At 44.3% G+C, this 27,978-nt stretch overlaps 1 protein-coding gene across 3 annotated transcripts; it reads left to right on the top strand.

The window, feature by feature from the left end:
- Positions 1 to 1,404: 1,404 nt before the first annotated feature.
- On the top strand, positions 1,405 to 27,190 carry pik3ap1 (phosphoinositide-3-kinase adaptor protein 1). Of its 3 annotated transcripts, none has more exons than XM_061228552.1 (18): positions 1,405 to 1,617; positions 2,898 to 3,320; positions 7,910 to 8,175; positions 9,162 to 9,306; positions 9,963 to 10,105; positions 11,165 to 11,297; positions 11,678 to 11,874; positions 13,754 to 13,928; positions 14,325 to 14,396; positions 14,503 to 14,778; positions 15,114 to 15,173; positions 15,788 to 15,990; positions 16,429 to 16,501; positions 17,096 to 17,266; positions 19,575 to 19,645; positions 21,616 to 21,710; positions 22,299 to 22,394; positions 23,704 to 27,190. In XM_061228552.1, the coding sequence occupies exons 1-18, from the start codon at positions 1,605 to 1,607 to the stop codon at positions 23,813 to 23,815; spliced, it is 2,724 nt and encodes a 907-aa protein (XP_061084536.1). In that variant the 5' UTR covers positions 1,405 to 1,604; the 3' UTR covers positions 23,816 to 27,190. The 3 variants fall into 3 exon arrangements, with proteins under 3 accessions (XP_061084536.1, XP_061084535.1, XP_061084538.1); XM_061228551.1 differs by having other exon boundaries at positions 7,907 to 8,175; XM_061228554.1 differs by lacking the exon at positions 22,299 to 22,394 and having other exon boundaries at positions 7,907 to 8,175.
- The last annotated feature ends 788 nt before the right edge of the window (positions 27,191 to 27,978 follow it).

Here is a 27,978-nt window from a genome sequence, read left to right as displayed (position 1 = left end):
GTAGTGAACACTGACTGAGAGAGGTATTCATGAATTTGGGAAGAAGTTTAGTTCACATAGTCTATTGATATGATGAATGTGTTTTGAAAAATTGGACATGGTGTGAAAATGATTGTAAAAAACTGTAAAATAACACATATTATATAATATTATATAATATTATATCATATTATATTATATTATATTATATTATATTATATTATATTATATTATGGCAGCACGGATGGTGCAGTGGGTAGCACTGCCGCCTCACAGCAAGGAGGTCCTGGGTTCGAATCCCCGTCGGCCGGGGCCTCTCTGTGCGGAGTTTGCATGTTCTCCCTGTGTCTGTGTGGGTTTCCTCCGGGTACTCCGGTTTCCTCCCACAGTCCAAAGACTGTGTGACTGAGTCTAAATTGCCCGTAGGTATGAGTGTATGAGTGTATGAGTGTATGAGTGTATGAGTGTGTGAGTGAATGGTGTGTGTGCCCTGAGATAGACTGGTGACCTGTCCAGGGTGTATTCTTGCCTTTCGCCCAATGTATGCTGGGATAGGCTCCAGCCCCCCTGTGACCCTGATCAGGATAAGCGGGTTCAGATAATGGATGGATGGATGGATGGATATTATATTATTTATGGAAAAAATGTGTTGTTGCAGATTTTATTGGTAAAAAGGTGAGCCAATCAGAACTTCTGTCTTCATGCTTCCGCATGAAGTTCTGCGGAAGCAGGGAGAGCCTATGTACATACATTCCCAATGCATTCATACTATACTGTATCAGTGTTTCACAGTCAAGATGTGATTAAAGAAGAAGTGTTTCATAATGGTGGAACAATGATATACCCATGTCTCCAATGTCACCACATGATTATAGATTAATTATAGAGAAGTATTAGTTATCAAAGCCTCTTTTTTCAGGTAGGATGTTCAACAGGCCACTAGTTAATTTTTAATTTGAGTTTTTTTGTGATTCAATCCAATGAAACAACACCCAAAGTTTAATCTGTAATGGCTTTCACTTCCTGATTTGCACTTTGAATCTCAACAAATGTTTATTACAATTTATTAAAATGTGCAGTGGAAATCTCATTCGTCTTCACTGGCCACATGGAATTCACATTTCTGCAAATCGACTTTTTAAACACATGATTATGACAGTTTTTCCAGACATTGCACTGGCAATAGAAAATAAATAAATAAACAAACTAAACTAGGGACTGGCCACTAACCCCAATTCTGCTGTACAGGACACTTAACAAATTATATTTGTACAGTAATACAAAATTGCTTCCGGGCAACATTGTGGTCAGTAAAATTAGACAATGTGACTTGTGCAGCACACAATTTCGTTCTGAAACTTCTCTCTGAAACCGCTCGCTGAATGCATTCTGGGAAGTTACTCTGTGTCATTCAGTATCAGGAAACAGACAGTTGCTATTCCTGTCGGGGGGTTGCAAGAGGGTAGTGCTCTACTGAAAGCTGAAATCGACCTGTTCCGAAGAAACTCCAAAAAACATATTTTGAGGCAGCATAAGGGCTTATCAGTCTTCTGTTTGACTAATTTGTCTTTCACCTTGCCCCCGAGGCAGCTGCAGACAGGAGTTTGTGGACGGACGGTGGTGTCATGACAGAACCAGGTTTGCGTTCCTGTTCCTCTTTGCTTCCTTTTTTGGCTTATTTGGTAGATGCGCTTTTCTTTGACCAAAGTAATAAAGTAAAATGAACAGAGTAAAATTGCTTTTATTTCAACTTAAACTGTTACATGACTGTTACACGACTGTTACATGACGAGATTTTCTCGAGCTTTGGTCCTATGTATTTCTCATTCTGAACGGCAGTGCTAAGCAGCATTTCCTTCAGTGTCCTCTAAAGTTCTGTTCTGCTTTAGGTCATCTCTCTGCGGCTGTCATTTTGTAATGTAATAATGAGGTTGTCATTTTCTACTTTGAGAGATATATCACATGCAGTATACAGACGGCATAGCATTTCTGAAGCGCCAGTATCTCTGTGGCACAGGCTCACGCATTACAGCACTATGCCGTGGCTCGCGTCTGGAGCTCTCTGTGAAATAAGCAGTACTCACGTCACTTCTGACCATAGCCTCAAAATAAAGCCTGTGCCAGTGCAAATAAAAACTCTAAACGGTTCATTTAAGACAATATTTACACTCCTCTGTACTCATTCTTTCCCATGTATAAAAGTTAGTTATAAAGCAGCCAAGAATGTGTTTTCTGTTCTTTGGAAGTTAATGAGTGACCTGCTTAAAACGCACCAAATACCAGAGGTTTGCTTTCATGCTGAGAGATACGTTTTTGTTTGTGATCACCATTTCAGAAATATACATCCCATCTTCTTAATTTTGAAGGGAAAAGTAATTTCACAAACAGTGGGTCAAATAAATGTGTTTTCATCTATATGAAATATTTATTTCTCAGTGGGTTGAATGGAAAATTACAAGAAGCTTCAGTACAACTTCTGGTGTATCAGTGAAATGGTGTAGCTCTTTGGTGTTCAGACTTTTTTCAATAATTATCAGACAAATCTGACATGCTGAACACCCTGCCCTGTCTTAGAAAGAACTTCCTTTTTAAAGCTAATGTCCTAGCGTGCTAACTTAAGCTTCCTGGCTCCTATATGAAGTAAAAGAACAGTGCAGATGGGTTGTTATATAAATATATTCCTTCCTGTAGAACAAAACAGCTCAAGCCAGGTTTTGAAACAGCTGGTAGCTGGTTGACCAGCTCAGACCAGCTCCCAGCTCGACATGGTTCGACCAGCTCAAGCCATGTTTTTAGTTGCTGGTTGACCAGCTACCAGATCAGACAACCTAGCAGCACTAGCTGGCCGGCCAGATGAACCAGTTTACGGAGTTTGCAGCAGGGCTGTCTCTCAGGAAATGCAACGTTGTGTTTTCCAGCGGCCTCGGCGTCCTCCTCTCCGTGTGAGGTGCGGATCCTTTACACGGGCGAGGCCGAGGACTGGGCGTTCTATCTGCGGGAGGTGCTCAGGTCCTCAGGGCGACTCTCCCAGGAGGCCGTGGTCCTGCACCCACTCTCCAGCGCCACCCTGCAGCAACACGAGCAGGAGCTGGTCCGTGAGAGCGGCAGCGTGGTGCTGTTACTGTCCGCCGCATTCGTAGACTTTCTCCGCGACCCCGAAGTACTAGCGACTTACCAGGACATCTTTCATCCTCCGAGTAAAATGGTGCTGCTTTTCTGCGGGGTGTCTGAGAACGAGGTGCTGGAGGAGCCCTTCCAGCGCTGGCACTCCTGGAGAAAACTGTTCACTGACGACGACCCGGCTCAGTATATCTCTACAGTTATGGACGCACTTTCTGACCGTAAGTTTCACCATTTTTTCTTTTTTCATATGTGAAAATGGACTGCACCTGTGGCTTTTTCTCACTTGGGTGCTGGGGTGGTTGTTCCAGGATGATATTATACGAAGTCGTAAGGTGGTCCGTAGTTACAAGAGTTATGTTTCTTAATAGGCCTAATTAGTGATTTGTGAATGCTAAAGCCAGGCAGATGTGCAAGGCCCTGTGAAAATGTGTATTTATTTATTATTTATTAGTTTTAGTATTTAGACAATAATTTTTGTGATAAAATGTTTTTTTGTATTCAACAAAAATGATCAAACAGAACATTCAGTCTTTTTTTCCCGTAGAAACATTTCCAATTTCTGGTAGAGATCAATCTACTTTCTCGGACTATAATACAATACTATAGTCACTGCTGTTTATATTATATTACAACCATATTTAATAAGATTTAGAATTTATAAAGTAATCAAACCTCACATTGAATAGGCACCAACCGGGGGCTGGTGAGCAGGAAATAGTAACCATGGCAGTGAAATTACATTGAACTGATCACATGAGTCTAGCAGGTCTGAATACGCAATCTATTTTTAGGATATTAAAGAACAAACGAATTGTAGAAAAAGATTTAACTGCGCTTAAGTAAAAATCACTCCTGTTAACCTTTAGCACTCCTGCATTAAAATGTTAACAACACAAGCTAGCTCAGAACTCTTTTGCAGATGGATATTCTGAGTGTGCGTGCTGAGAACAGAAGAGTATACGTATATCCATCATTTTAAATAACCATATTTTTATCAAATGGAAGACTGAGGTTAATCAATAGGCTGCTAATTAGGTTGTTGAACATGCGTTTAATGTTTTTTCTTCCTTTAAAGGTATTACCACAATGTAAATTAGGGTAATTAGGATTAGGGTTAGGATTAGGATTAGGGTAATGGTTAGGGTTAGGGTTAGGGTTAGGTAAGTAAGAAATCTTTATTTCCCAAGTTGTCCCATATTAGGGCCTCTTGGGAAATAAAAGTTTGCACTGGCCATTCAGAGTACTGAAGCCTTTGAGTAGGATGAATTTGGTCCCTCTTGTGTTGGTGTTCTGTGCCTTTGTTCAGTCCTCTTGGAAATAGAGAGCTAAGTTTGAGAATCCAGTGTTTCTCTAACCTGCGTCTCTCCTCTGGTGTCCAGTTATTATTTGTTTGAAGGCCCAATATTTCTAGTGCCTCAAGTCCATGTTGAAGGAAATGAGCCACCAGGTGTGTGTCTGTCTCTATGTGATTTCTAATATTATATATATATGTTGTGCTAGTCTACATTTAATTGTTTGCACTTAATGGCATATATGCAGTTTTTAGTATTTTTGGTTGGTGTTTGTTTTATTATGTAGGTTGTGTTAGTGGTGTTCCTGACTGTAGTGGCTTGTTTGTAGAATACTGGGCCCTGTGTAGGTATAGTATTAATTTCTGGTAGTTTGCTGCTCACCAGATGATCTTTAAGATTTTTATTTATTTTATACACTGAGATAATTTTATAGTTCTGGATAATGTTTGTGTTCTGTAGGGTGCGGGTTAGATTTAATTTAATTTTCTGTTTGCCGCTGTTGTCCGGGTTTTACAGCTGTTAGCCCTGCTGCAGTGTTTATATTTGTGTAGAGACTATCGATGTAAATTGTGAATAAGAGGGTTTCTTGTGTTATTTTAGTGTTTTTAACTATGCGTATGAAGTCGTATGTGTCTTTTATATAACTGTTGTGTTTAGTTGACAGTGGAGTGAGGAAATTATCTATGTATGCTGCGATCCTGTTGCATCTTTTCTATATAATGCCTCACCTCCTCGTGTGTGTTAGTCTAGACCCATCTGAGCATCAGAACCCATTCCTCTTCCCGCAATTTTCACAATATTATCGGAAATAAAATAAGAGCGTTATTTCATTTAACTTTCCTGTTGACAGAAAGGATGTTATTAATTTACAATTCAAATAATGAATGAGCGTTAAAAAATTGCAATTTTATTTTATTTGTATAAAACTTTCTTTAAAATTCTGCTTACCTATTTGACTCACTTGTATGATTGATTGTATGTACTTAGCTACTTCAGGGACATGGGTTACTCATTGGTTAAAGCAGTGTTTCCCAACCGCTGTGCCATGGCAAGAGATTGCCAGGTGTGCCGTGGAAAGTGATCAAAATGCCAATTTTATTTATTTTTTGACATAAAAAAAAAAAAGAATATGGAAAATAATTTGCTCCAGTGTTGCGAGAACACAATTGCAAGGCTATACTAATTTGCTGTGTTATCGTCACCCAATAAATACTCTTCCCACCTGTGCCCTCATTGTACTACATAGGCCTACGTGTGTTATGTTCTTGTGCAGTCTGATTTCGTTCCAAGCGGCCGCGCTACTGAGAACAAAAAGACAGAAAACATGGACAAATTCTTAAAAAGGATTCATCAAAACAAGTTCAAGTTTCACATTGAAAGTGAGTAGCCTAATACTTATAATATGGCCTACTTGGTAGTAGAAGAGACTACTGGTAGTAGTATTATTAAGCATTATCATATGTTTGTGCCATTTTGTAACATTTTAGTGGTTAATCGGATAGGGGTGTGCCGTGGGATAATTTCATGGTAAAAAGTGTGCCTTGGCTGAAAAAAGGTTGGGAAACACTGGGTTAAAGATCCACATCAAATATTTTTCAGTTAAGATGAGCCTTAAGATTAGGACTCTGTGTTTCTGCTGTTCAGATTTTATCAGTCAAATGGAGTTGCTTTCTGGTGTTCAGACTTTATCAGTCAAATGGAGTTGCTTTCTGGTGTTCAGACTTTACCAGTGAAATGTTGTTTCTCTTTGGTGTTCAGACTTTATCAGTGAATTGGTGTTCGCTATACCCAAAAGCAAGAACATCAACAGAATAAAAATATTATTTTTCAATCATAGCCTCAGCTTTCAAGAAGGCACTTGATAAAGCTTTGCATACTAAAGCTTTGGTAGCCATTAAGTACTTTACCTATAAACTGAAATACGTTATATCCCTTGGCCTTAAGATTAAGAATATGTATATCCACATAATTACGTAACTACCTTCATGAGTACTTTTTTTGCAACTTTTATGTGGAAGTAAATGTACCGTCCATTGCTATTTAGATGAAACTACATACAGTACTGTATGCTGTTCAATTAATTGCTCTCTTTGCGTCAAAAAAGCAACTGTCATTATGCTTTCTGAATTTCGAATGATACTGATTTTCATTGAACTGTGATGTTCAGAGTTTTGTTTTAAATCATTTAATGAATGCACCACTGTTTCTCAGTTTAGATTTTAAGTACACTTAATTGTTTTGTTTAATTATTTTTCTATTATTTTTAAGTTTGACCTTGAAGTGAATACAGTATATATGTATTTATAAGATTGAATACGCTTGAAAACACTGATCCATCAAAATTCATGTAAATTCTAAACAAATGAGAGAATACTATATGTGATAATATTGCATGGTTAATTTCAAAGACCGAGTTAAAAAGTAAAAGTAATTGTGCTATGCTTACTCAGTAAGAAAAGTGCATCTTTTCTCCATTGTCTGTGAATATTGATAAATTGATTAAGTTTTGATCTATCTTCAGTTGTCAGAGTTATCATACATTTGGAATAAATGGAGCTAGATGTGAATTCTGAATATTTTTTAAATTAATAAATTAAACAATGAATGGGAAAGCAGCGATTGTGATGACTTTAAAACCGTGATTCCAGTCTGATGGTCTTTCCTGCCAAACATTTTGATGTGAAAGTTTCTCTAAGATTGCAAGGTTGGTAAATGTTCAATTCATCTAACTGCTGCCAAGTGCTTATTGCATGTGATTAGCATCAAAATAAGAGTACTGTGTAAAATGGAACTAATTACATTATGGTTATGTTACCTTAAAATGTTTCACTGTTGTAAGGTCTTTGTTTAACATTTTAGCCATTAAAATGTATCTTACATGTATAATGGGGCAGCCTATGGCTTAGTGGCTGAGGTGCTTGACTGGGACCTGAGAGGCTGGTGATTCAAGCCCCGGTGTAGCCACCATAAGATCAGTGCAGCAGCCCCCCTGCGACCCTGTTCAAGCGGGTTCAGATAAATGGTAAATGGCAGGCATTTATATAGCGCCTTTATCCAAAGCGCTGTACAATTGATGCTTCTCCGTTCACCCATTCATACACACACTCACACACCGACGGCGATTGGCTGCCATGCAAGGCCCCAACCAGCTCGTCAGGAGCATTTGGGGGTCAGGTGTCTTGCTCAGGGACACTTCGACACCACCCGGGCGGGGGATCGAACCGGCAACCCTCCGACTGCCAGACAACTGCTCTTACTGCCTGAGCCATGTCGCCAGATAATGAATGGATGGATGTTATTATTATTTTTACATTGTCCTAGATATCAGTTTTGTAAGGCAGCATTATGGCTTCTTTGAAGACCTGTCTGTCAGTGTGTAGCTGAGCTCATATGTACTTTTAAGAAGCAGTTTCTGTTTCCTCGTGGTCACGTGTGAATCTGTTTTCTCATGTTCACGTGTGAATCTGAGTCCTCGTGGTCACGTTTAAATCTGTTTCCTCCTCGTTGCACAGCAGGGTCCAGTGAGCCTGAGGCAGAGCGTGACGGAGCGGTGGCAGAGGCAGAGGCAGAGACAGAGACAGAGACAGAGACAGCGCTGGAGCCAGAACCTGAGACCGGCCCACAGACACCCACAGAGGAGCTCCAGCCTCCCGAACCACCCCCCGAAACAGAACCAGTGCCTCAGCGCGGCTGCATGGTCAGCCGAGGAGCCCAGATCCAGCCCACAGCCTCAGCCCAGGAACCATGCCTCTGTATCCAGCCCAGCAGGATACAGTGTGGGGTAATGACTACCACACTATAATGTGTACTTTCTTCCACTGAGAAAATAATGGCAAATGCTTGCTTATACTGTTTTAATAAATTCACTGTAAAAACTATTCTGTAAAATTACAGCAATACAATTACAGCAACTTTGCTGACAGTAAATTACAGTGAAATGTAATGTGATTTTTTTTTTTTTTACAAGTTAACACAAGACCATACTGTTTAGATATTTGCTGTTATCTACATATTTATCAACATATTCACTGTAAAAAATGTACTGGACATTTTGCAGTACTTTACTGGCAGCAGAGTTGACAGTAAAGTACTGTAATTTCGCAGAATTCGTTTTGACAGTGTAGGATATCAGAGAATGAAAAAAACAGTCTAGCGTTTTTTAATGAATCCCTTTCTACAGGTACCACATCCATTAATATTGCACTTTCTAAATATCCAAGCAGCTCTTCTTTCCACTGTACTGGGCACTGTATGGATCATATATATCACACATTATATGAACACAATAAGCCATGATATAGTCTGCATCAAACCGTGCACTATGCTTTGACCTCTGTCTGAGATGCTTTGGGTTTTCCCCCAGAGAATTACATGAGGTGATAATAACTACTGACTGTGTTCGGTGTGTTGGAGAGACAGCTCTGGTTTCGGGGTGCGCTTTTTGGCATTGAAATAAATGTAATGTAGCCATTTAACAGAAATACCGATTTCAGCCATTTCACAGCTGAGTGTGTGAGGAGACAGTCTGTCCCACAGATCAGCAGTCTTCACCCTAGAAATTTGCATGTTGTCCCATTATGGCTCGGAATGATGAATAGGAGCAAATTAAGGAACTGAAAATTGTGGGCGAATCATGTCAGGTTGCATAATTTTCAGGTTGGATGGCTGGTACTACTACAATGTTTTTATGAGTATTTTCACATATGATCATTGCGATTCATCTGAAAAATAATGTTTTTTTTGGTTGTCTTTTGTGTGTTGTAAAAGTCCCAGGTAAATATTTTCTTCATCCTGAGGTGTAAGATGGACCCCCAGGCCAGAGCAGAAGTAGAGTTTTCCTGCCAGGACTGCATTCCCAAACGGGAGCCGGGAGTGTTTGAGAACGAATACACCATCAGTGTGAAGTCCCCCGGTACGCCCAGGAATTTACACTCATGTAGTTAGATGGATCTAGGGGGAAACTGTAGCTCCCACCTGGGTGATGCACGGATGCAATTCTCACCATACACCAGCTGAGGTGGGGAGGGAGAGCACAATATTTCTGCCGATTGAATCGGGGGATGAATAGATGGCAGCCTGAGACCGCCAGGTTGGGAATTTTGCCAGGACACCTGGGGACCCCATACTTTTTGTGTCATGGGATTGTTAATGTCCCCTGTGAGTCAGGACCTCTGTTTAACGTAATGCACGTGTAGTGCAGTGAAAGAGGAAACCCAAATCACACCATCCCCCAACCCCCCTTGCCAGGCCTCTCTCCCCCAGCATATCTTTCCCCGACACCCACAACTTACGTCAGCGCTCTCACCCACATGTAGCCTTCTGGGTAAGCTGTGGCCAACAGTTGCTTTTAGCAGTTTATTAAGCACAAGAAGAAGCTTCTTCAATATTTTCACTATGAAAAGAGATGATTAAAAGGTCTCAGCAGTGTGCATCTAATTGACTATTTGCATGCTCTGCATAAGCATTCATATAGACCAGTGCACATTGATATCATTATCTGTGGCTTTTGTGAGTACATTGTTTCTAGCTGAATATAAATGTGGAAACACATGTCTCTCTTGTTTGTAGATATGCCCCCAGGCACAGTGTTAGTGTCTCTGTTCTGCAATGACTCAGTGGTCTGCTCCAGGCCCATTGCGTACTTCACCAGTATGGGCGAAATAAGCAGCTACCTGGAAACCGCATTGAATCCGGCAGATTTCATGTGTCAGGTAAGAACAGTGCACTGTCTCATCTGACCCTGCTTGAATTGTTACCTCCCTGTTCCCCTGGAACATACAGTACATGCTGCATTTTCTAGCCCTGTGCTTCCCAACCCTGCTGAAAAAAACAGCTCAAGCTAGGTTTTCTGGTTTACAGCTGGTTGACCTGCTCAGACCAGTTCCCAGCTCAACATGGTTTAGCTGGTTGACCAGTTCAGACCAGCTCCCAGCTCCACATGGTTTAGCTGGTTGACCAGTTCAGACCAGCTCCCAGCTTGACATGGTTTAGCTGGTTGACCAGTTTAGACCAGCTCCCAGCTTGACATGGTTTAGCTGGTTGACCAGTTCAGACCAGCTCCCAGCTCCACATGGTTTAGCTGGTTGACCAGTTCAGACCAGCTCCCAGCTTGACATGGTTTAGCTGGTTGACCAGTTCAGACCAGCTCCCAGCTCCACATGGTTTATCTGGTTGACCAGTTCAGACCAGCTCCCAGCTCCACATGGTTTAGCTGGTTCACCAGTTCAGACTAGCTCCCAGCTTGTCATGGTTTGACCAGCTCAAGCTACTTTTTGAAACAGCTGACCAGCTCCCAGCTCAGACTGGCTACCAGTACTCCCCAGCTTGGCCATGCTGGTTGACCAGCTCATAACCAGCCTGATCAGCTCAATTTACAAGCTGGACAAGCTGGCATAGCTGGATCCTGGAGATCTGCCATTCTGTAGGTTTTCATTCAAGATTGAGAACCACTCTGCTAGCAGGGCTACTATTTTCACATTATTGCCTTGTTTGTCTTGGAACTTGAATTGAGTAGATTTGTAACAAAATTACGTAAATAAAGAAATACCCAAAATGGTTGACAGGAATAAATTACATATTTGTGAAAGATATAAAACAAAGAGACTATATTAAGAATAAGAAATCCTGCTGTATGTCTTTGCAGATCATGGCCCCAGGTTTTAACAGGGGTCCCCAGGTTATAACAACCATCCTGACAGCATGAGCACTGTGGGGGTATTGAGGAACTGAATCATTTTTAAGCATGCAACTTCATTTGTCAATGTTCCCAGGCTTTTAATATAACATCCAATAGAACGGAGGCACTGGACAAGCTACTGACCAACTCCCTTCGAAGCAGAATACCTTGCAATGGCCTTTGCATCTTTGGCGTGAGCCAGGTCGAAGAAGAAAACATGTCTACTTGTAAGTCTCTTGTTTTAGTTTAACTTAACATTTTTTAATGACACAATTTTGAAGGGTCGTCATTCCTACAAGATTCATTCCATATTTATGCACTCAGATTAAAGTGCAGGTTTAATCTGTTTCATTTGTCAGATGTAATTTGATGGCAGCGCGTCCATATCGAGTGCACTGTGAATCTGTGAATTACAACCCTTTAAAATTGTGTCACTGCCCAAATACTTACAGTTCACTGTCGCCAAATCTATTTTTGCATAAGTAAAGCCTGGTTATTTGTAAGTAAACAGCCGGCTGTAACTTATTAACAGTGTCACTGTTGTTGTGTCTCTCCTTCCGTCGACCGATCCGGTGCCGTGTCTTGGCCCTTTCCGTGCCTCGGACAGACGAGCGGAAGGAGGAGCTGCCCACGATACTCCACTTCGCGGCGAAGTTTGGGCTGAAGGAGCTAGCATCCCTCCTGCTGCAGTGTCCTGGCGCCCTGCAGGCCTACAGCGTGGCCAACAAGTACGGCGACTACCCCAACAACATGGCGGAGAAGCACGGCTTCTCCGACCTCCGGCAGTTCATGGACAAGTACCTGGTGAGTCACCGGGCCGAGTTGGCAGTTGGTTATTCCTGCATAACCCTCCTGGAAGATCTTTCTCAGTTTCATGGAGCTGATTACAGAACGTTGGATGCCGGGCATTTGGCAGCTGCTGCTGCCGAGTTGTTGATCAGTTTTCAGTTTTGATTTTGATTGTCTTTTGAGGGCTGTGTGTCGCCATGAGGTGGGGGGGTATTATGAGGGGGGGAAAACTTCAATATTGAGTTTGAAAGTATTTTTTTCATAAAAAACATTTGATAAAAGAAGATTAGCTCATGCCAACTCCAGGAGGTTGCAACACAGCACAGCACCATATGAAAATCAAATTTAAAATATAGCGATCTACCAACAAACCCAAGAGGTGTGGAGGTGCAGCCTCCTGGAGCCGGCCGTGAGAACGTTCAGTTCAGACTATTTGAATCATCTGCCTGTGACCTTGTCACACCTTAAAGGGTTAAATAAACATTAAACTGAAATCCCAGAATGGACATCACTCTGTGTCAACAACATTAAGCCAAGGGCAGTGGCTCTGAGTTGTTTATGTGTGTCTGTGCTCTTAACGGGTGTGTGTGAACCCCACAGGAGACTGTGTGTGTGTATGCTCTTAACAGGAGTGTGTGTGAACCCCACAGGAGACTGTGTGTGTGTCTGTGCTCTTATCAGGAGTGTGTGTGAACCCTGCAGGAGACTGTGTGTGTTTGTGCTCTTAACAGGAGTGTGTGTGAACTCCACAGGAGACTGTGTGTTTGTGCTCTTAACAGGAGCGTGTGTGAACCCCACAGGAGACTGTGTGTGTGTCTCTGCTCTTAACGGAAGTGTGTGAACCCCACAGGAGACTGTGTGTGTCTGTGCTCTTAACAGGAGTGTGTGTGAACCCTGCAGGAGACTGTGTGTGTTTGTGCTCTTAACAGGAGTGTGTGTGAACCCCACAGGAGACTGTGTGTGTCTGTGCTCTTAACGGGAGTGTGTGTGAACGCCACAGGAGACTATGCGTGTCTGTGCTCTTAACAGGTGTGTGCGTGTGTGAACGCCACAGGAGACTGTGTGTGTGTCTGTGCTCTTATCAGGAGTGTGTGTGAACCCTGCAGGAGACTGTGTGTGTTTGTGCTCTTAACAGGAGTGTGTGTGAACTCCACAGGAGACTGTGTGTTTGTGCTCTTAACAGGAGTGTGTGTGAACCCCACAGGAGACTGTGTGTGTGTCTCTGCTCTTAACGGAAGTGTGTGAACCCCACAGGAGACTGTGTGTGTCTGTGCTCTTAACAGGAGTGTGTGTGAACCCTGCAGGAGACTGTGTGTGTCTCTACTCTTAACGGAAGTGTGTGAACCCCACAGGAGACTGTGTGTGTCTGTGCTCTTAACAGGAGTGTGTGTGAACCCCACAGGAGACTGTGTGTGTCTGTGCTCTTAATGGGAGTGTGTGTGAACCCTGCAGGAGACTGTGTGTGTCTGTGCTCTTAACGGGAGCGTGTGTGAACCCCACAGGAGACTGTGTGTGTCTGTGCTCTTAACGGGAGTGTGTGAACCCTGCAGGAGACTGTGTGTGTCTGTGCTCTTAATGGGAGTGTGTGTGAACCCTGCAGGAGACTGTGTGTGTCTGTGCTCTTAACGGGAGTGTGTGAACCCCACAGGAGACTGTGTGTGTCTGTGCTCTTAACAGGAGTGTGTGTGAACCCCACAGGAGACTGTGTGTGTCTGTGCTCTTAATGGGAGTGTGTGTGAACCCTGCAGGAGACTGTGTGTGTCTGTGCTCTTAACGGGAGTGTGTGAACCCTGCAGGAGACTGTGTGTGTCTGTGCTCTTAATGGGAGTGTGTGTGAACCCTGCAGGAGACTGTGTGTGTCTGTGCTCTTAACGGGAGTGTGTGAACCCTGCAGGAGACTGCTGACAAGCTCAAATCGCCCGTAACGCAGTCTGTCACGGAAGAGGGGGATGAGGAGGTGTACGAGCCCATGGCCGGGGGGTCCCAGGAGATGCCGTTTGTCCCCGGCTGTTCAGAGGACATCTACGAGTCCATGATGGAGCTGGACCCTGACTGCATGGAAGACCTCTGTATGTCCTGAGGGCGGTGTGATACGTATGGGCTGGGCTCTGATATGTGTGGGCGGAGCTTTGATCGATATGGGCGGAGCCCTGGTCTGTGGAGGTGGAACTCTGGTCTGTGGGGGCGGAGTTCTGGTCAATGGGGTCGGAGCCCTTGTCTGAGGGGGCATGTCCCTGATAGAAAACAATGCTTTGCTTCAAAATATTCAGCCTGTTTCACTTTTACACCACATTCACCAATTCATTGATTAATTTATATTGTCTATCTGATTAACTGAACACATGTTCCATTGACTGAAGTGTAAAAGTGCTCCTGTTAATACCTCCGGGCTTTGCGTTAGCGCTTTGACGTGTGTTGGGTTATTGTGGTGTGTATGACCTTTGACCCGTGTCCTTCCTGTGCAGATGAGGATATGGACCAAGCACTGCGGCAGTCCCTGAACCCTGAGGAGGCCCTGCTGCGCAAGTTTTTCCAAGGTCAGTGAACAGAACAACTGTATTTCTCCATTATTGACTGCATTAGACTGTTAGCGCTTAGCATTGTGATACTCCCTGTGGTAACTGTCTTTTCTTGGTAATGCAGGGACGACAGAAAGGCACTTCACAGAAAATGAAGAGGAGCAGAGGGAGGAGGAGGAGGAGGAAGAGGAGGAGGCAGAGGAAGAGGAGGGTGAGAACGCAATGAGTGGGGAAGAGGAGGAGGAGGACCCCTATAACTTGTGTTTTCCGGATCAAATATACGACACGGTGGACGAACACTTCGGCTATGTCCCAGATGTCACCAACCGCCCCCCGGCGCCGATTCCCAGACCCTCTGTCCCCACCCAACCGGAGGACACCAAAACATACATCTCCAGAGGTGAGTCCGCCCACAACACAAAACAATCTGTTGAGCTGTGTCTCGGCTACACGGCTAATCGACGTCGAGTCATGATGCGACCACTTTTCTACCTATAATAGAACAGTGTTTAGCACTCATTGAATTATCAACTTCAAAAATATCTTTTAATTTCTCCCCCACTATTATGACCGACGTTGATTAGATCGTCCTGACCAGTGGTCTCCAACCCTGGTCCTGGAGAGCTACAAGGTCTGCTGGTTTCTGCTCCAGACCTTTCTTTTTCTAAAAATAATGAGCTATATTCAAACCTAGGCATGAACATATAAGAACAGCAATACTCCTTATTCTTTCAGTGTTTCATGAAAAGCCTTCGGATCACAGGAACACACTGACACCAGGAGGACCCTACTCAGGTGAAGAAGACTACATCTATAAACTATTTAATGTACACAAAACAGCCCCCATTTTTTTAAACAACACCTACAGCACCCCTAAAAGCCTGTATATATACTGTATCCATGATTTAGTAATTATATAGACATTTGTAATGTTCATAAGCAATTCACAAACCACTATTGAGATTTTATCTGCTGTAACATCCAGCTAAGTCAGCTTGAGAATTTATTTGGTCAAGCTTGTCATGACGTTGGCCTAGCTGGGTATGAGCTGGTTAACCAGCTAGTGCTGGTAGCTTGTCTTCTCTGTTTCAAAACATGACTTTAACTGGTCAAACCATGTCAGCCAGCTAAACCATGTTGAGCTGGGAGCTGGTCTGACCTGGTTAACCAGCGGTTTCAAAACCTAGCTGTTTTTTTCAGCAGGGTCCAAACATTGGTAAGTTAGTGAAACATTTGTATTACTTCAAGCTATACAATTTACTGCTGTTACACACTGCAAAAGCCAAAAAATAACAAGTATTTTCATCTTATATTGAGACTTACACACCCGTTACACACTTGTTTAACGGATGTGTAAATAAGATGAAAATATTGGCAACGAGGTAAGGGTCGTGTCTGTGTTGTGTCAGTTCCTGCGAGGCCGGTCCGGGACAGACCGTCCAGCTCGACCTACGACCCGTACGCGGGGATGAGAACGCCCGGGCAGCGGCAGCTCATCTCCCTGCAGGAGAGGGTCAAAGTGGGCGACCTAAACGTGGACGACGCGGTCCAGGAGTTCAAGGCCTGGCAGCAGAACCAGGACAAGCGCTCCCAGTCTCTGCGTTTCCAACAGGTTCTCCAATCACACCTTCTCACTGAACGCAGAACCGCTATGGGACCAAACATTTATACACTATAACCACTTCAGCTGTGAAGTGCGTGGAACAAGGCAAATGTTTGCGAGGAAATATGTTTGCTATGAACAGTTACTGCTGAACAATTTTAAATGAACATTCCATTTAGTTTGTCTCTGATACACTAAAAGTGCAGTGAATTATAACAGACAAATTATAATCAACTTGAACTTATTTGTTCTCTCTGTGTTTTCCTTGTTGGCAACCATTCTTGTTCGCAATGCAATACCTTTTCAGACTGTTAGCTAATGTTGGCGAACATAAAAAAGTTTTTTTTTGTGCATGTTATTTGTTCGAAGGAATAGTTTATTGAGTTATAGTGCATCTGCAGGATTATGTATGTATAACAGGAGGCTGCACCTACACTTTTATTTCAGGAGAATCTTAAGAGGCTGAGAGACAGCATTAACAGAAGACAGAAAAAACAAGGAAAAACTGGAAAAGACATTGGTAAACTTCAGCCATGTGTATGTGTGTGTGTGTGTGTGTGTGTGTGTTTGTATGCATGTGTGTGTGTACCTGAGTGTGAGTCAGTGCATGGATCTGTGTGTTACATAAGCTAAGTAGGCCTTAGGATGAAGGTGATGATTCACACACACACACACACACACACACACACACATTCAGACACACACAGAGTCACACACACTCACAGAGTCAGAAACACAGAGTCAGAAACACACAATCACACACAGACACACACACACACACACACAAACATACACAGACACACTCACTCACACACACACACAGTCACACTCACACACACACACACACACAGTCACACACAGTCACACTCACACACACACACAGTCACACACAGACACAGACAGACACACTCACACACACACACAGTCACACTCACACACACACACAGTCACACACACACACACACAGTCACACACAGTCACACTCACACACACACACAGTCACACACAGACACAGACAGACACACACACACACACACACACAGTCACACTCACACACACACACACACACACATGGTCAGGTTTGGGTTCAGTGTGACTCCTGCTCTCCCTGCAGAGATCACAGCCCCCCTGCCCCCAGGCCAGCATGGTGACTCCATCCTGCAGGTGGAGTGCTCTGTATATGAGACCACCTCTCGCTCCCTCACCCTGCCCCCGACCACCCGGCCGCCTGGCAGGCCCATGCAGAGGGGCAGCTGGCAGAACGGGAGCTCCTCCAGCTTGTCCAGTGAGTACTGCTCCCCCATTCCTAAAACCGCTCTACACACCGTTATACAGAGCTGCTCTCCCATTCATAAAACCGCTCTACACACCGTTATACAGAGCTGCTCTCCCATTCATAAAACCGCTCTACACACCGTTATACAGAGCTGCTCTCCCATTCATAAAACCGCTCTACACACCGTTATACAGAGCTGCTCTCCCATTCATAAAACCGCTCTACACACCGTTATACAGAGCTGCTCTCCCATTCATAAAACCGCTCTACACACCGTTATACAGAGCTGCTCTCCCATTCATAAAACCGCTCTACACACCGTTATACAGAGCTGCTCTCCCATTCATAAAACCGCTCTACACACCGTTATACATAGCTGCTCTCCCATTCATAAAACCGCTCTACACACCGTTATACAGAGCTGCTCTCCCATTCATAAAACCGCTCTAGACACCGTTATACAGAGCTGCTCTCCCATTCATAAAACCGCTCTAGACACCGTTATACAGAGCTGCTCTCCCATTCATAAAACCGCTCTACACACCGTTATACAGAGCTGCTCTCCCATTCATAAAACCGCTCTAGACACCGTTATACAGAGCTGCTCTCTCATTCATAAAACCGCTCTACACACCGTTATACAGAGCTGCTCTCCCATTCATAAAACCGCTCTAGACACCGTTATACAGAGCTGCTCTCCCATTCATAAAACCGCTCTACACACCGTTATACAGAGCTGCTCTCCCATTCATAAAACCGCTCTACACACCGTTATACCTAGCTGCTCTCCCATTCATAAAACCGCTCTACACACCGTTATACAGAGCTGCTCTCCCATTCATAAAACCGCTCTACACACCGTTATACAGAGCTACTCTCCCATTCATAAAACCGCACTACACACCGTTATACAGAGCTGCTCTCCCGATAGATGGATACGTAGATTATTGTATTCATATAGCACTTTTCTAGACACTCAAAGCACTTTACAGTGATGAGGGGGAAACTCACCTCAGCAACCACCCATGTTTTACACCCAACTGGGTGATGCAACGGCAGCCATTTTGTGCCAAAACACTCACCACACATCAACTGAGGTGGGGAGGGAGAGAGAATAATTTTCTTAGCCATTAAATCAGGGGATAATTAAGTGGCAGGTTTAGAATTTAGCCAGAACACTGGGGAACCCCCTACTCTTTGCAAAGAGTGCCATGGGATCTTTAATGACCACAGTGAGTTATCCACAAAGTTGCAATTTCCCATAATGTTATTTTGAAGCCTCATAATGGCTTCCTTGTCTTTTCATTGACACAACTACTCATGTTGACAAACACCACTAAGAAATCAGAGTGATGTTCAAATCCATAAAACAATGGCCACTGTCACTGTCCTTTTTTGGTTAAAGGGACAGTTGACTTTATAGGTTTTTAAATATAATGTCATTTTTAGAGTATGTTTTCAGTTGGCCCAGGCAGTTCAAATACCTCATGCCACAACACCCAACATGTTTTAAAATAATCCCACTTATAGCGCAGATGGTGTGTTAGCCTATGTATGTCACATGATTTGTTTTCAGATGTGAAAATTGCAGTACACATTTGGAAGTCAGTGAAATGTGGAATGTAATTTCACAATGTGGAAATTGTGAAAAAAGGCAATCATGTGTGGACATGCATATGTGATATTTTCTTTTCACATGTGAATATTTTAATTGTCAAATTAATGTTTAAGTAAAATAGTAATTTCATGTAGGGCTGTGCTGCCGCTTCTGTCCCAGTGCACATCAGGAAATAGTTTCAACGGAAAAAATATGAAACATGCTCTTTTGAAGAATAATCAGATAACACACACAAGTACAACCTAGAGAGGAGTAACATCACTGCCCACGCTGCTTTGAAAGCACCAGAAAACAGACCACAGACCAAAGTGAAATGTCTCTTTAATGCTGTTATATGACTGTAAAGCCTCTGAATTAGCTGTAAGAGTTTAATATTTTAACTCATCTGAAGTATCGTACCTCACAGCATCCACTGGTATTTATGAATACATATTAGCTAACATGCCAGCATCGACTTCCTGTTTGCTTTTTTCTTATTGATTATAGATTTGCCCCTTAATATTTCCACAGAATTGCTTGAAACCCCCTTAATGTACAAAAGGAACTAGTCTTCCTGGCAAAACACACACTTCTGCAAGATAATGAATCTAATGTGATAAAAATAGCCATATCGCACTTCAAGAAGTGTCTGTGGTCTTTAGCACCGGTGCCTGTGTGTGTGAGAAGGAGGGCTGATATTTCTGCTTTCGTTTTGAGCAGGCGAGGGGAGCAACAGACTGAGCACCCATAGCACTCTCAGCTACAGCAGTGGAGCGGACGCCGACTTCGAGGTGCACCCCAAACCCCAAACCCTCTCCCTCGGACCAGAACACACCCCAAACCCCAAACCCTCTCCCTCGGACCAGAACACACCCCAAACCCTCTCCCTCGGACCAGAACACACCCCAAACCCCAAACCCTCTCCCTCGGACCAGAACACACCCCAAACCCTCTCCCTCTCCCTCGGACCAGAACACACCCCGAACCCTCTCCCTCTCCCTCGGACCAGAACACACCCCGAACCCCAAACCCTCTCGCTCAGACCAGAACACACCCCAAACCCTCTCCCTCTCCCTCGGACCAGAACACACCCCAAACCCTCTCCCTCTCCCTCGGACCAGAACACACCCCAAACCCCAAACCCTCTCCCTCGGACCAGAACACACCCCAAACCCTCTCCCTCTCCCTCGGACCAGAACACACCCCGAACCCCAAACCCTCTCCCTCGGACCAGAACACACCCCAAACCCCAAACCCTCTCCCTCGGACCAGAACACACCCCGAACCCCAAACCCTCTCCCTCGGACCAGAACACACCCCAAACCCCAAACCCTCTCCCTCGGACCAGAACACACCCCAAACCCCAAACCCTCTCCCTCGGACCAGAACACACCCCAAACCCCAAACCCTCTCCCTCGGACCAGAACACACCCCAAACCCTCTCCCTCTTCCTCGGACCAGAACACACCCCAAACCCTCTCCCTCTCCCTCGGACCAGAACACACCCCAAACCCCAAACCCTCTCCCTCGGACCAGAACACACCCCGAACCCCAAACCCTCTCCCTCGGACCAGAACACACCCCGAACCCCAAACCCTCTCCCTCGGACCAGAACACACCCCAAACCCCAAACCCTCTCGCTCAGACCAGAACACACCCCAAACCCTCTCCCTCTCCCTCGGACCAGAACACACCCCAAACCCTCTCCCTCTCCCTCGGACCAGAACACACCCCCAAACCCTCTCCCTCTCCCTCGGACCAGAACACACCCCGAACCCTCTCCCTCTCCCTCGGACCAGAACACACCCCGAACCCCAAACCCTCTCGCTCAGACCAGAACACACCCCAAACCCTCTCCCTCTCCCTCGGACCAGAACACACCCCAAACCCTCTCCCTCTCCCTCGGACCAGAACACACCCCCAAACCCTCTCCCTCTCCCTCGGACCAGAACACACCCCAAACCCCAAACCCTCTCGCTCAGACCAGAACACACCCCAAACCCTCTCCCTCTCCCTCGGACCAGAACACACCCCAAACCCTCTCCCTCTCCCTCGGACCAGAACACACCCCAAATCCCAAACCCTCTCCCTCGGACCAGAACACACCCCAAACCCTCTCCCTCTCCCTCGGACCAGAACACACCCCAAACCCTCTCCCTCAGACCAGAACACACCCCAAACCCCAAACCCTCTCCCTCGGACCAGACCACACCCCAAACCCTCTCCCTCGGACCAGAACACACCCCAAACCCCAAACCCTTCTCCTCAGACCAGAACACACCCCAAACCCTCTCCCTCGCACCAGAACACACCCCAAACCCTCTCCCTCAGACCAGAACACACCCCAAACCCTCTCCCTCAGACCAGAACACACCCCAAACCCTCTCCCTCGGACCAGAACACACCCCAAACCCTCTCCCTCGGACCAGAACACACCCCAAACCCTCTCCCTCGGACCAGAACACACCCCAAACCCTCTCCCTCGGACCAGAACACACCCCAAACCCTCTCCCTCTCCCTCGGACCAGAACACACCCCAAACCCTCTCCCTCGGACCAGAACACACCCCAAACCCTCTCCCTCGGACCAGAACACACCCCAAACCCCAAACCCTTCTCCTCAGACCAGAACACACCCCAAACCCTCTCCCTCGGACCAGAACACACCCCAAACCCTCTCCCTCAGACCAGAACACACCCCCAAACCCTCTCCCTCAGACCAGAACACACCCCAAACCCTTTTTTTTTTGTTGATGTTTTAGGACAGCATGGACCCCCTCCTCCCGCCTCGGCCCCCGCGCAGCGACCCCCCTCCGATCCTGCCCCCTCCGCGAGTCCCGCCTCGGATACCCGAAAGGTTAGCCTTGCGCCGAACTGTCCTCTCAATGGTGACATTAATGTTAGCCTAGCTCCAAACTGTCCTCTCAATGGTAACACTAACGTTAGCCTAGCTAGCTACCTCATTAGGGAATTCTTGTTGGTGGGCCTGTCATGTGCTCTTCATAGCCGTGAGGAACTTGGATGTTTGCATACTGTAAGTTCAGGGCTTTAATGCTTAAAAGAAGCTGGATATTATTTTGTACAGTAACCCTGCTGTAAAATCCAGCTATGACCAGCTTGAAATGACCAGCTACCAGCTGTTTCACAAAACAGTTTGAGCTGGTCAAACCATGTTGAGTATGGAGCTGGTCTGAAGTGGCCGACCAGCTATCAGCTGTTTCAAAAAAGAACTTGAGCTGTTTTTTCATCAGGGAAGTAGTAAGTGGTACTGAAACCACTGAGAGACTGCAGAACTGGCAGCACAGTGCACCCTTTCAGACATGTCTGCTGTTCGTTATTTTAAGGTGGACAGCCAACAGCTTATTTTCAGACCCTTTCTTCAACCTTTCAGTTTGGTGTTCTCACCCAAGAGCAGGTCACGTTTCATGTGCATTTCCCATCACAGAAATAACTTCTCACAACACAGACGCGCTGTGGCAACACCTAGAGCGGGTGATAAGCACAGCCAGGAACAGCAGAAAGCCACGGGGCTTAATGACAGGTACAACTTTAGCGCACACTAACTTTTAGCCCGCGTTTATTACATTTTCAGACCTTAAAATGATAAGAATAAATGTAGGCTACATTTTTTACATGAATGACATAAATATGTTGTTTATAGGGCAATTTGACAGGATTGTGATATTGTACATTCACTGAGTACTTTTACTGTTTCTGTCATTTTAATTGATGAAGCGCTGAATTTCGATGAAGCGTTGAATTTTGCTGTGTTAGGATGTGAAAGCCTTGAAGCTCAATATCTCAAAAGTACTCTGAAAGCAGACAGAACCTTATGATTCAAAGGTGAAGGTTTGTGTGCCTGGATGACAGGCAGCCGTGGAAAGAAAGGCTGGAGTGGGATCCCAGCAACAGCAAAAACAACACTACATGCCTGCTGGTTGAAACCCGCTTTTTGAAACCTTTATACTGAAGCATTAGTGGGTTTTTTTGTCTCCTTTGGTCCTTTTATGAAATGAGCAGTATGAACGCCAGGCTGAAATGAGCAGTATGAACACCAGGCTGAAATGAGCAGTGTGAACACCAGGCTGAAATGAGCAGTATGAACACCAGGCTGAAATGAGCAGTGTGAACACCAGGCTGAAATGAGCAGTGTGAACACCAGGCTGAAATGAGCAGTGTGAACACCAGGCTGAAATGAGCAGTGTGAACACCAGGCTGAAATGAGCAGTGTGAACACCAGGCTGAAATGAGCAGTATGAACACCAGGCTGAAATGAGCAGTATGAATACCAGGCTGAAATGAGCTGTGTGAACACCAGGCTGAAATGAGCAGTGTGAACACCAGGCTGAAATGAGCAGTATGAACACCAGGCTGAAATGAGCAGTGTGAACACCAGGCTGAAATGAGCAGTATGAACACCAGGCTGAAATGAGCAGTATGAACACCAGGCTGAAATGAGCAGTGTGAACACCAGGCTGAAATGAGCAGTGTGAACACCAGGCTGAAATGAGCAGTGTGAACACCAGGCTGAAATGAGCAGTGTGAACACCAGGCTGAAATGAGCAGTGTGAACACCAGGCTGAAATGAACAGTGTGAACACCAGGCTGAAATGAGCAGTGTGAACACCAGGCTGAAATGAGCAGTGTGAACACCAGGCTGAAATGAGCAGTGTGAACACCAGGCTGAAATGAGCAGTGTGAACACCAGGCTGAAATGAGCAGTGTGAACACCAGGCTGAAATGAGCAGTATGAACACCAGGCTGAAATGAGCAGTATGAACACCAGGCTGAAATGAGCAGTGTGAACACCAGGCTGAAATAGGCTCTGCTCTGATTCATGTCGTTTACAGGATTCCTGAGAACCCCATGATGGAGCGCTACGTATTGGGTCCAGCACGTTCCCTTCCCCGCCTGCCCCAGAGACCCCCGTCCCCCCCTCCCATACCCCGACGGACCCGCTGACAGGGGGGCGCCCCCCTCTCCCTCTCTCCCCCAGTCACTGTTCTGCACTCGGCTCGCAAAAACCGTCTCTGGCCCCAGAGACGCCAGTTCATTATTCAGAGTGTTTCTGATTCTCAAACCATGACAACCATGGGCCGCTCAGGGTCTGTCTCTCAGAGGAAGTGAACTCCTGCCAGGGTTGTGGGGCATGGCGGTGGGCTGGCACCCAGACAGGAAGTCCAACACCATATAGTGGAGCCCACCAAAATATGCCTGCATGTGTTATGCAAATATGTGAGCTAGCTGGGTGAGAAGGGTGCCTCTATAGTTCTGGTTATCATACATTGTGCATTACAGTATTCCATTACACAGAGAATCAAGCCTATAGGCAGTTTCCGGGTTTTATATGTATTTATTTCCCTGGAGTTGGAGCTGTAATCATTGAAAGACTGGCTGTGCAGTACTTATAAATGTTTGTCAGGCTACGACACACAAACAGATATTGTGTACCTGCTTTATTTCAGGGTTGAAACAGAAGTGGCACTATTGACTGAAAATAAAAAGGTACATCTGAATATTCAGCTGTCTGGATGAAACCAATGAAGTGAATTAATTACACCATGTTCTGTACATGCTAGCTTTCCGCAAACATTTCTAGCAACAAGGATACATCTGTATACTTTCTAAATGTTTTTACTGGCAGGTAATACTTCATTACTGATTTATCCAATCCTGTTTGATTACTTTTAGAGTTATTTATGAAATGCAATATACGTTTGTGTGTTCAATATGTGCAAAACAATTCCATGTAAATTAAGAATTGGTGTGTACTGTTTTGGAAAATCCTGTTGCTTTATTTGTTATTTTGAGATAAAATGTTATTATATTTTCATGGGGTAGCTTTAATAAATCTCCTCCCCGAAGTGTCTTTTTCTCCTTTTCCATGTCTAGCTCTCACATTAAGCTTCTCATTTTCTGGGCCATGCGGTGATATCCCGTGATGACCAGCTTGAACTACCAGCTGCCAACTGTTTCAAAACCTAGCTTGATCTATTTACATCTGCAGGATAGACTTAACAGTGGCTTGCCACCTAACTATACTCTCAGAAACTGAGGCAGTGAAAATGTGACCGTGGAGGCACATATTTTTTCTGTACCCTGAAAGTGCAGCAATATTCTCTTTGGGTACAAATTAATGTGTTTTTCCAAGCAAAAAAGGTACAAATTAATTGTATATTGCTGGCTAGGGGTACAACTTTGTACAACTGCCCCAGTGACAAGCATTTGTACCTTTTTGGCACTTTCTGTACCTAATGGTGCTTAGATGTGTCCACCATGTTAGCGATGTGTACTAATTGTCTTATAGCATTATTTATTTTCAACCGACTGCTTGTGCAGGAAAATATTTTAAATAAATAAACGGTTTTACTGGAAATCAAGCTATATGTTGCTGAATGTGCAGGCCAGCAGCTTTGTCATGTTTTACAATATTTAATAAAATAATAAATATTCTAGATAAAGTAGTAGAAATTGTTGTGAAGCAAATAGTTATTTATGGCTTTAAAGATAAGACGCTGGAGCTTCAGGATCACTGAGCTGCTGTATGTAGGCATATGTAGGTTTGGGCAGGTTTGGGTTTGAATATCTGTGGGAATTACCCTTTAGGTTTTAATCTTTAATCTTCATCTTAGTGTATGAAATATAGGTATATTTTGTCAGATAGTGTATCTTGTGGTCTTCAGGTAAACATGTTTATCTGATGGTTGTTTTTAGAACATGGTGTATGCAGGAAACTGAAAAGTTTTTTTAAAGTCTTGCTTTCATGTCACACTACAACTGCATCTCCATTTTCTGTCACAAATACTGCTGAAAAATGTGCACATCTCAACATGCTAGTTTATGTTTTAGTGTATTTAACATTTTAGTGTCAATGTGTTTTATGTACAAATACGACCAGTGGAATAAGTTTTGACATTAGCTTTAAACCTGTCAACACATTGCATTACAAGCTGAGATTCTAAAAAGTACAACATTGCTTCAATTCTGCCACAATTTGAGTTGGGTTTAATGTACAATTTGCTTTGCTTTTTGTGGTGGACTTTGTTTTTGAACATTGTAATGATTGCGAGTTGCCGTGAGAGCGTTCTTTATTTGGGGCACTGTAACTTCCTATGGTTTCTGTTTATGTGCCTGTATTTGTGTTATGTGCACAAACATGACCAAAGAGGATATGAAACAAGAGCGTCTGCCAAATGCCATTAATGTAATGTAATGTAACAGCGTCATTGGAGTTTATCATCTTGATCTTGCCCTCACAGAATATAGAGAGAAATCTAAACTTTAACTGCAATGGCCATGCCAGTCCCCTGACTAAAATCTGGCTGAAAACCTGTGGGGTGAGTGGGGAAGGGGTGTGACCATGGACTCTGGATGACCTGGAGACATTCTGTCTGGAGAAATTCTCTCAGATCCCTTGCTATCCATGCTCAAGCTAGGTTTTGAAACAGCTGGTAGCTGGTTGACCAGTTCAGACCAGTTCCCAGCTCAACATGATTTAGCTGGTTGATCTATTCAGACCAGTTCCCAGCTCAACATGGTTTAGCTGGTTGACCAGTTCAGACCAGCTCCCAGCATGACATGGTTTGACCAGCTCAAGCTATCTTTTGAAACAGCTGGTAGCTGATTGGTAAGCTACCAGCACTAGCTGGCTGACCAGCTCATACCCAGCTAGACCAGCTTGATCAGCTCAATTTTCAAGCTGGCATCGCTGGATTTTACAACAAGGAAGTGTGCTCCTGCCTAATCAGACATGTGAAGCCTCAGCGCTATTATGGCAAATAGAAAGCACGTTTACCAGTACTAAATACTAAATGCAGGGGTGACAGTTCTTTTCAGAATAAAAATAATTTTAGGCTATGACTAGCCTACACGTGAACACACCAAGGGTTTCTGCCTCTAGTATAGGATAGGGCAAGTTGTTTCACATAATGACAATTCTGCAAATAAATAAATAAACAAATATAAATAAATAAAGATAGAACCCGATGGAAGTGCGAATTGCAACTTTGCACCCACCCACTTATTCTGCTGACTGCTTGTCGGGCAAATGCTCATGAGTCTGATTTTCACTCCACCATCCAATGGTGTTTCTGACTGTGAAACACACATAATTTGCTAAATGCCACGTAATGTAATGTAATAATTTATTTTAGCAACAGGAGTCCGTTTCCTGGTCTGTAGTTTCCCACTTACTGTCTGTTTCCTGGTCTGTAGTTTCCCACTGTCTGTTTCCTGGGATGCTTTTCATGTAGAGCACTTTTCTGAATTTTATGTCATATTGGTGTTTAATTTGTTTTCTGAAATTCAATTACATTTTTAATAAAGGTTTATAATGTCCATGGAGTGGAGTCAACATATTTTTCTGAAACTTTTTTTCCAGAGAGCACCAGTATAGTCATAGTCACATTTGTATTTTCCTTCAGAATCACCTTTTAGCTCTTTTACTACACTGGCATTTAGCTGACAGTCTTCACCACAGTGACTACTAACAATAAAACTAAATTATCCCCGCAGTGTACTCCCTTTGACATGCAACAATCACCCATGTTGCACTGAATGGCATCAGCTCAGTGTGCTGTGTACTATCTAGGTGATGATACTTGCTTGGCTGCCCTGTGACGATGCAGTGAGCTCACTTCCTGTGCCCGTGGGCTCATTGACTCTAGAGTGGTTATAAATAAGGAAGTGTGGGAGAGGACTGAGAGGAAGTAATTGTCCCATGCTGTATGCTGCATTGCCATGCCTTTAACGTTGTAGGAAAGTTAAACATTGTTGCATAACAAACTCCTATATTACTGTTCAAATCTGTTTTGCACATTGATGGCAATAGAAGACATGCAAGCTCCCCGCTGGGCAGACCAGGGTCAAGTACGCAATTGTTTTGGATTCAAATACTTTTCTGTTCTCGACTGATCTTGCTTACTGCAACTGAGCCAACCAAGAGGACCAGAAGGTGGGGTTTGCAGTATTTGAGAGTATTTAATTAGGTTCCAATACACCAGCCAAGCTCAATAAAGCGTAGAAAAGTATTTGAATCCAAAACAGTTATGTATTTGACCCAGTTCTGCTTCTGACACACTCTTGTGGCAGCCAGATAGTTATTTCCCCCACTGGAGTGCTTGCAA

Source organism: Conger conger, chromosome 18, assembly GCF_963514075.1.
Source record: "Conger conger chromosome 18, fConCon1.1, whole genome shotgun sequence".
NCBI classification, from domain to species: Eukaryota; Metazoa; Chordata; class Actinopteri; order Anguilliformes; family Congridae; genus Conger; species Conger conger.
This window is presented reverse-complemented; position numbering and strand designations above follow the sequence as displayed.